Here is a 10,437-nt window from a genome sequence, read left to right as displayed (position 1 = left end):
TTTATTCTTAATCAAAATATTAATGCAATTGAATACATTTATGTAGACTTTATTAAAATAAAAATTTTGAGTACAATTTATTGCACGTAATTACCAAATACTAGCATTTTTTATTTAAAATTTTTTATTAATCAAATTTTGTGTCTCAGTAGCACATGATTTCAATTATTTTGTGTACCACCAATTTCGGGTTTAACATATTTTTTATAAATGCCAATAATCTTAATTATGGTAAGAATCATCATTTAGTTAAGTCGAGGTTGAGTGGGGTGAAATAAATTTAAGTTAAATTTAAATAAATTTATTTAAGTTAAACTTAAAAAATTAAAAATAAGAAATTAAAATAATGTTTAAAATATGATTAATTTTCAAGTTAGAACATATAAATTAAAAATAATATATATTTGAATTTATTTTAAAAATAAAATAACATAAAAGCAAGATATTTTAGTATGATAAATTTGATTGGGTAATTTACATGTTTATGACATTGAAATTGTCCCATTTAGGAAAAAAATTGTTTTAATAATTTAATAATTTAATAGATTTTTCATAATTTTAATAAAAAATTAAAATATTTTTATAAATTATTTATTGACGTGACATATGAGACAAATAGTATCATATCAGCATAAAGTATATGTGGATTATTATGTGGGTTGACATGCCAATATCATTAAAAAAATAATGTTTTAATGATCATATCCGTTAAAAAAAATGAATTGACTCTTTTTGAAATGTTAATACTCAAATTTAGTTTAAAAAAAGAATTAAGTGTCAAATTGATAAAAAGATATAAATGTTGAGAGCTAAATTTATTATTATACCAAAATCTTAAAATAATACGTACAATCAACTCATTCTATAACAACCTCGTTTGACAAAATTTCAGATGTTATTGAGTGGGGATTGTTATACACCTATAACAACATTTGAGATTTAAATCACATTTAAAAATTTTCAGAATTTCAAATTAAAAAATTAAAAAATATTTAAAATACTAATTAGTGAAATTTTATCATATCTTTAATAAATTTTATAAATGTAATTCCATTTATTAAATATTTTTTTATACAATACCTACTTCTACCCAGAGGCGAAGCCAAAATTTTTTCTTAATGGCCAAAATTAAATTGTAATTTTTACGATAGTAAAAACGTAATTTTTAAAGGATTAAATCAAAATTTTATCATTTTTAGGAGGAGTTAAAATGTGATTTTAACTTTATTAATTTAAAATTTTAAAAATTTTAAAGAGCTAGGCTCCTACCAGCCCCTAGATTTGCTCTTACTTTTACTTATACCCTCGTACCTTTAAATCAGAAAAAAAAATACGATCAATTGCATTGAAACTCTTGTCCTCATTGTTGTAATAGTAACAATGTAATTTGAGCTAAAACACTTTTATTAAAGCTTATTTTCATTTAATAAAATATTATAAATATTATTTTTATATAAAATTTAAATACTTTGTTGCAACAATATTTTAACTAAAATTTAATATTTTTATTTCACTTTAAAATAATATTAATTTTACTAAAATTTGATACAATAAATGGTTATAGAGAATTGAATTAGTAAAAATAGATTTCATATTTATAATTGTTGTTGTAATAGATAAAAACGAATTATAAAAATTTAAAATGTAACATAGAAAATCAGTTTTGTAATATTATAAAAAAAATTGATTGTTACGTAAAAGTTTTATCTTCTTTTTTATGTGTCTAAATATATACAGGTGTAGCTAAGGCGTTGATAGACCTCGACTCCCCTAAAATAAAAATTTAAATTAGTAAAGATAAAATTATACTTTAGCTCTCCTAAAATGTTAAAATATTGATTTAATCTTTTAAAAATTATAAATATATATTAAAATGGTGAAATTACATTTTTTATTATCGTAAAAATATATAATTTAATTTCGTTCTCCCTAAATTTTTTTTTGGGCTTCGCCCTTAAATATATATTCAATTAAATATAATATTTTACATATGTAAAAATTAAATATCTTCATACTTTTTTTTGAACAATCTTATTATAAATTTTGATCATATCTTTTTTCTTTTTTTTATATAATGCTTAAAACTATTCATAAATAGGAGGATAAAGTGTTTCAGCGTATTTGAACTTATGTCATCCTATATTAACAATAGTATTTATGCCAATTGAGAAACTGAATGGAGATGGAAGGTAGTGAATAATTAGAAAATATTTGTGGTGTTGGTGTGTCGTTAAAACCTGGAAGGGGAAGATTATATGCTGAATTTCAACCCAACAAATATATTGAATGTTTTATTATATGTGTAAAGGTTCACATGCATCCATGTGAAATGTGATGACCACAAAACCCATCAAACCACCGAATAGGGTGCTAACAATTCTCCATTTTCTTAAGTTTTGTTTTCTCCACCGTTGGAATCTTAGTATGCTGATACCAACCTCTTTGAAGAATTCCCAAACCTTATGCAAATAAAAACCAAAATAATAAAGTTTTGCAAATTTCAGTAAAAGATTTGGGGAACACTCACCCATATATATATATATATATGAGTAAACAAACATATTTTATTTCTTATTTCTTTCTGAATTAGTGTGAACTAGAAATTAATTAAATTCAGCCACAACAAATATCTCAAATAATTTCATTCTTACACATTTCCTTGTAATTTTATAATTTATATTCCTTGTTTGACTTAATTTTCTTTAATTTGATGTTTTTGAGATGAGTGCTAACTTTTTTTTTTAATCATCACTCTAAAGAGAGAATTAAGTATTATCAAATTGAATAAGTTGACGATAAATTCATCCTTAAAAATACTTGTATAAGCAAGACAAAAACTTGTCTAGGACAGCTCTTCAATAGTTGGTCGACCTCGCTCGCCCTCCATCATCTTCGGTCACATGCTCTTTCCCATCTTTCACTCACATGCCTTCTCTCTTTCCAATTTGTATATTTGTTTTGTGGGCATCTTTCCATCTTCATGGGCTGTGATGAATAAACCTCAATGCTTATCGTTATTGATTTGCTACTAGTCCCCAATAATTACTCTTCGAAAAGTGAATTGGTTGTAGACACTCAAATGGTGACTCTTTGTTGGCTCATTGATTTATTTTAGAATAATAAATAATTTCATGAGTCGGTTTGGACTCATGTTGTTTTCCTTTGTTTAATAAGTATTTCCTTTTTCTTACATATGAAAATGGTGCAAGTAACTTTGTCTTGTCCTTTACAAGTGTTTTGTCTTGGTTATACAAGTGCTTTTAGGGATGGATTTGCCATTGTCCTATTCAGTTTGGTGAATGCTTAGTTTTCTTATCGATTTTGCTTGCTGCTTTGGACCCTCTAGGGCTAGATCTCTTACCGTGATAGGTGCTTCCAGTCTTCCCAGATATGTCATGCTTGAGCTGTGACAAAACAGATTGCTAACATGCTATAATTGTTGTATTCTTGCTGATTTTGAAGTTAGTTTATGTTGACGGAGCTTGTCTTTGACTACTTTTTCTTTTAAAAAATGTTAGTTATGATTATTCTAATGAGAAGCGAGTTTTAAGTTGTTACTTTGAAGATAATTTGAAATAAGTAGAAGAAAGAAATACTGGAAATAGATGAACATCAACCCATATGCATGGCCTAGTACTTTAGCCTAAAATTAACATATTTGGAGAGTGTAAAGTTTGAAATTGTGAGAAATGAATGTATTAGCAAATCGTATGGTTCACTTTATCCCTCGTAATCAAATGCATTTGGACAAATTGTTCATTGTTCACTTAATCTTCCTTGGGAGAAATTGCATATATATATATATATATATATTAACTTGCGTCCAACGTTTATGTCCCATATATGATTTTTAATGTGTGATATGGTACAGAACTCAAGTAATAAAGTATTAAGACATGTCATTATAAATGAGAAACAAAATCCAACACTCACTTTATAATCTTCAACCCAATCATAAGGTTGGTTTTAGTAAAATGAAACATATAATTGAGTTTGAAGTGAAGAAAAACAGATCCCTTAGACCATGCCCAATGTTGTACGAATAGGGTGCAATTATCAAAACAAAATTCATCTTATTACTAACCAACAAGTTATGTCTTCCTCCTATAATTGTGTTTTAAGATCTTTTTATTACACAACTTCTAAAACAACAGTTAGGAATAAGTGCTAAATTAGTTACGAATAACAGCTTCACTCTATTACTTTTTCATTCATTAATATTCGGTTCATATTTTCGTAAGGTAATTTTTCATATTTATTAAATAGGTTCTACACATTTGAATGATGATGATCATTGTATTAGATATTAATGGATGAAAAATAATCGAGTAGATTTTAATCCATTTGAGTAACCATTGTAATTGGTGGATTCCATTGGATTGAGTGTAGAGTTGCTCATGGGCTAAGCCAGGTCCAACCAAAATTTTAGGCCCGGGCTTGGGCCCAACCCGACCCATTTTAATATTTTATATAATTTTTTTAAAAATATAATACATCAAAAATACTAAAAACATTAAAATAAATGTTTCCCTACAAATTGAAAATAAATTTTTAAAAAATATGTAAACTTAAATAACACTAAGATATGTGCAACTTAACAAGCAAATGCCTCTAAAATAGTAACAAAATTAACAATAAAACAAGAGTTATACAATAACAACAAAATGGTAGTAACATAATAGTAAAATGGTAATAAAATAGTGAAAAAAAATAAAAAAAATAGCAAAAAAATGCAGTTTCTTTACATATTTGGGCCGGGCTAGGCCGAAAAAGCGTTATTTGAGGCCCGACCCATTTTCTAAATGGGCTTTATTTTTTCTCAAGCCCATTTTTTCGAGTCTATATTTTTACCCTAACTCTCTCACTTTTTTGGTGGGCCTTTGGGTCGGGTCGAATGGCTCCGCCCATGAGCAAGTCTAATTAAGTGTAATTGGAGCACCCCAATTACAATTTTCCTAACTCTTAAGAGGAAAGGTGAAAATTAGAATAATTATGTTGGTAGTTACACTCAAATCCAATTACCCCATGGCTTTCAAATACTAACCAGGACTTACCTTTAAAAAAATATTTTTTATACGAGTTTAAGTTATAAAAATTATATTAGAAACACGAACATACATAAGTATTTAGAATGATTATGACAACAAATTTCTAAGTTCTATTATAAATACTAAAAATATATATATTATAAAAATAATTTACGTGTTATAATAAATGTTATAATATATTTATTTATAAAACGTTATGACAAAAAAGTGTGGATATAATTTATTTACGTGTGCTTACTATATATTATAAAAAATAATACTCATTTATAAACAAAATGTTATAATTTTTTGTAATAAAATGTTATGGAAAAAAATATTATTTATAAGAAGTGTTATGAAAAGTTATTTGACATTTAAAAAAACTTTTTTTTATAAATGTTTATATTATAGGTTTTGTATTTTTTACTTACTTTACGTATTATAAAAAGGATTATAAGCTAGCATAAACTTCTTTTCCAAATTAAATTTATATAAATTTTTATAATCAAAGCTATATATTATTCACACTGTGAACCAAATATTATGTGGTAGATGCTAATTACGCAAATATAAAAGATTTTCTAGCATCATATCATGACGTATAATACCATTTAAGAGAATGGAGATAGATATAAACACTAGAGACAACTCATGTACTTTTTAATTTGAGACATCAACAAATTTCAAAATATAGTTGAGAGGACATTTGTTATTTAAAAAAAAAATTTCTCAAATTAACATCACTTTAATATAGCATAAGAAAACAATGTTAGGTTGTATTAGTATGTTACTTCATAACTTCATTCGTATGTGAAATTAAAATGATCTATAAGAGTATATGAAAGAATGAGATCTTGATAATTTTAATGATATATATTCAAATTCAGATTTAGATAATAAAGAACTCAATCAAGGACTAACAAATAATAATAAGTAGTATATGTTGAATGTTAAAAAATGAATAATCTAACAAATATGAAATGCTAAAGTAATTAAATAAAGTTGTATATGATATTGGATTTATTTTATTAGTAATCATATTATCGACTATAATCTAGGACTAACATGTTACCCAACATGAATGTATAGTAATTAAAAATTGTAATTATAATTTATACTACCAAACATAATATTCTATCAGCCAAACACGTCTAATTTTTTTTTGTAATTATAAAATAATTAAACTTTATCTGTAGTGTCCAAACACACCTTAAAAATACAATTAAAAACGAAAATACAGAAAAACATTCACCGAAAACTGCTTCTAAAATCAAACTAAAGCATTAGAAGGCCCCGAGTAAAGGACAAAGAATTGGAAGTAAAATAGGTGGATAGCAGAAGCAGAATCTGATATGTAAACAAATTGTTTTCCTGTAATAAAAGAAGATGATCACATGCTTCCATGTGATAAAAGCCAACAATGTTTGAGAAATTTTGTAATAAAAGACAAAAAAATGAAGAAGAATTTAATAGAAAAATATGAGAGTGTGAAAAAGGTGAGTCAAACGTTTACTGCTACAAAGCATGCATGGAAATTCAAGGGAAGGGATGATAACTAATAATGATAATGATGGTGATGATGACGAGACTTCATTTCAGTTTGCCTTTGTTTTAAAGGAATATTTATTTATTTATTGATTTGACATGCTATTGTTAATTGGTATTTGGAGATGTGGGGACAGATGATGACAAATTTTGACTAAACCTTGTCTATCAAGCCTGCTTTATTCACTCATCTCTATCATCAGATTTGGACCAATCTATAAATTTCATCAACCAACTTCATGGTTTATTGAGTTTTACCATTTTGTTTGCAAAAGATGTTAGAAACTCTATATATTTAATCAAAATCTAATACATATTTGAAGCAATATATATATTTCCCATTTCGCTCCAACACATTGTTTTTATTGTTGATTCAACCTCATAATTTAGTATATCTGGGATTATGATCTTTGCTGATGGTTTTGACATGTGTACACTCATCTGTCATATCCTAACTTGTATAAGAACCTATTTTTTGAGATTAATTTAGATTGATCAAGCAAATTAATTTCGAGATTGATTTGGATCGAGTAAATTTGTAAAACTTATCCTTAAGATTAAAGACTTATTCTAATTTTATTGAAGACATTTACCAAGCTTATTATTCCACTAGTTTAATGAAAAGATTTATTGTAATTAATCTAGTATGTTAACAAATTGAAATTAGTTTAAATATTAGAGATTTATACAGATTTTTACACAGAGAAACTTGTATTTGCAAGTGCATTGAGTGTGAAAACAACTCAATTATTTAGTTTTCAATCTAAGTTTGCACGAGAAAAACTTTAAAATAGTCTTAGGCCTGAAATTGAGGTTACTAATCTAGTGAGTGTTAAAATTAATAATTACTTGTACAAAATTTTAAAATAGTGAATTATCTCTTTGAGCAAAACCCTATAAAAATAGAAAAATAAATTTCTTGCAACTATTGTTGTAAGTTTTTTCACATATTAATAATATTTAAAGCTTACTTTGATATCAAATGTCACTATCCACAAAAATATATAATTTATTATCCACTTTGATAAACTTAAGATCACATATCAAAAATTAAAAAAAAATTGTAGATAATTATATTTTCAAATATACATTCACTTAAATACCCCTTCTTTTTAAAGCTAATAACAAAAGATCAGGGTTGAAACACTTGAAAACAAAATTATTAGACGAAAATCCTAGAGGATTTTGGTATCATAAAAAAATAATATAGGTCAATTAAGAGGAGGAATCTAGCATCATGCGGTAGTTAATACCTTATCCCCAATTAACCTTCCATAAAACATGTTTCTTCTTAACATTTTATACCTACCTTATTCTTGGATCATAAACTATTCCAATCAATCAAATGTGTATATTTAATATTTTACATTTTTTTAGACCAATCCTAGAAGAGATTCAAACTCTATCCCTAGAAGGAAACATGCATTGCTTCTCCATTTCTAAATATGGATATAAATATCACATGAAAATACATTTACATTAATGCAAGTATTTCCCTCCTCAACATTTTTAAAATAAGTTTGACATCACCAAGTGAGATAAAACTTTCTTTTTTTTTTTCATGAAACCAAGTAAAACCTAGTTGGAAAACAAAACTATATAAAAGCAAATGTTTTTCATGCTTTTCGATCCACATCCAATGGTTATGCATGATTCTAGTGTGTGTGTGTATATATATCTTTTGTATTGATTTTCTTATAAGTACTATTAAGAAAGATGTTCTCAAGAGCATTTCTTATTCTGGGTTCGATATGTTTTTGGGATACGAGTATGGAGATATGATACTCCAAATACATTTAAAAAAATTAAACATACCCGAATTTGACATTCATATCCGGGAGGCCATTGGGGTAGCAAATAGTTGCGGACAACCTAAAGATTCTGAACCTTACTGTGACTTTAAATCTTGACAAATTAAATAAATCTCTCTGGATGAGGATCTTGTAGCCTTGGGCCTTAACCATGTTGATTTTTTGAAGAGTGGTTTACAAATCTGGCTCAATTCTGCAAACACCATAAACAAAAGTGTGAGAAATGCCATCTACGGATTATGAACACGAGTAGTTCCAAAGTCGGAGCAACATGGGTGAAATCTCACCTTTTGTATCCTCGCTCTCCAGAAGCTTAATGACAAGATGCCCTCTGGACAGCAATACACCCTTATCATATGGACTACAAGTGCATGACACTCCTTCATTTTGGAAATTATCATTTGACACGTTCATGGCTCTACCGACAGCTAAATCGAGTGCTCGCACACCTAACTCGAAGGACAAAGCCGCATCCTGAGTTGAAATTCCTGAAACCGAAGGACACATATCTGAAAGTATAACTGAGAACCCTTTTTTCTGCAAAACAAGACACATACATCTGTAAGAGGTTATAAAGAATTTTTTTTTTACCATATAGGCAAATAGAAGACTAAGTTTAACTTTGTGTAACATAATTGAAGAGCTATGTTATTCGGATTTGGGTGTAAGTGTATGATATAAGCACCTATCCATCACAAGTGGTATTCAATTTTTCCATGTCACTGAAAGATCATATCTGGATGAGCATGGACAAAAGTTTCCAGACATTTATTCTTCAAGAAAAATGAAGAGTGTGGTATTCAATTTTTCCATGTCACTGAAAGGTCATATCTGGATGAGCATGGACAAAGGTTCCAGACATTGATGCCTTCTAGAAACAAAAGGCCGACCTAACAATGAAGCAAAGTTTGATACAAAAAATTACCCCCTAAAGCATCCATAAAATCTATTTATTACCAGATTGCATCTTTTTCGTTGGATAAATTTTTTTCTAACTGGTCTAAAGTGACCAAATTTGTTCTTTGCTTCATTCAAATCATCAAAGCCAGAAAAGATGCAAAGTTTGAATTGACATCAAATCTAGATTTCCATGCAATAAAGACAATTTAGGATGAAAAGAGTGAACAGCAAAATTTGTAAAGAAAAATTACTAAATCTGCGCAATGACTCGAGAGATTCGAATCCCAATCAGCAATGACAACAGTTGGCAAACATCATTTAATCACTTGAATTGGCAATTGGCTAAACATTCAAATTCAAATAAAACCGAGAAAAAACTCCTTAAAAGAACATTACAAAATTCTAAGATTATGGACATAAAACTTGAACTACTTGCTACCTTAGGCGAGAGTTCCATAACTTGCGGCTTGGATAGTTTCATGACATCAGCGGAAATAGTTTGAACCCTTGCATCACAGTGAAGAGAAGGAACCTTTACCTTCTGTTCTGAAAATCCCAAATTTTATTGCCATAAATTACAATCATACTAAGAAAATCTTTCACTTACCAAAACAAAACATAAGAAATTATAGAGGCTTTCAAGCAGTGAATATTACCTTAACATCAATTCCCACAACAGCCCCACCATTCTTCAATGGACCCAAGCTCTGACAAGCAACCTATAACACCATGAAAAATCCACATAAAAATCAACAGGGACTCAGAAAAATAAGAGAAGCAACTTTTTGAAGCAAAAGGAAAAAACCTGAAGCCAAGCACCGGGGGCACAACCAAGGTCAAGAACTGAACAACCTGGCTTTATTAACTTATATTGATTCTGAATTTGAAGCAACTGAAAACCAAGCAAGAATTTATTAAAAAGAAATGAAACTATTAAAAGAAAAAGTAATGAAATCCGAAACCTTGAAAGCTGAACGAGCAACATAGCCGAGACGTTGAGCTTCCCTGTAGAAAAAATCGGGTGCTCCACCTACACTCATCGATGCCAAATTTCTAAAACTCTCTTTGATGTAAAACCCTGCTCTGGGGTTTTTACTTTTTTTTTCAAAGGCCTCGAAGCTCCCATTTGTGCTTAAGCCTGTAATCGTGGGCCG

At 28.1% G+C, this 10,437-nt stretch overlaps 1 protein-coding gene across 2 annotated transcripts; it reads right to left on the bottom strand.

Annotated features, from left to right (window-relative positions):
* Window positions 1-8,291: 8,291 nt before the first annotated feature.
* Window positions 8,292-10,437, bottom strand: LOC107940400 (ribosomal RNA large subunit methyltransferase E). 2 transcript variants are annotated; one of them, XM_016873821.2, is made up of 6 exons: window positions 10,246-10,437; window positions 10,089-10,175; window positions 9,940-10,002; window positions 9,723-9,824; window positions 8,671-8,920; window positions 8,292-8,576 (listed from the first exon to the last, which is right to left on the bottom strand). In XM_016873821.2, the coding sequence occupies exons 1-6, from the start codon at window positions 10,321-10,323 to the stop codon at window positions 8,461-8,463; spliced, it is 696 nt and encodes a 231-aa protein (XP_016729310.1). In that variant the 5' UTR covers window positions 10,324-10,437; the 3' UTR covers window positions 8,292-8,460. The 2 variants fall into 2 exon arrangements, with proteins under 2 accessions (XP_016729310.1, XP_016729309.1); XM_016873820.2 differs by having other exon boundaries at window positions 10,089-10,379.

The sequence above is a fragment of the Gossypium hirsutum genome, chromosome A05 (assembly GCF_007990345.1).
Source record: "Gossypium hirsutum isolate 1008001.06 chromosome A05, Gossypium_hirsutum_v2.1, whole genome shotgun sequence".
Taxonomy (NCBI): domain Eukaryota; kingdom Viridiplantae; phylum Streptophyta; class Magnoliopsida; order Malvales; family Malvaceae; genus Gossypium; species Gossypium hirsutum.
The sequence above is the reverse complement of the archived record's forward strand: the minus strand, read 5'-3'. Positions and strand labels throughout refer to the sequence as shown.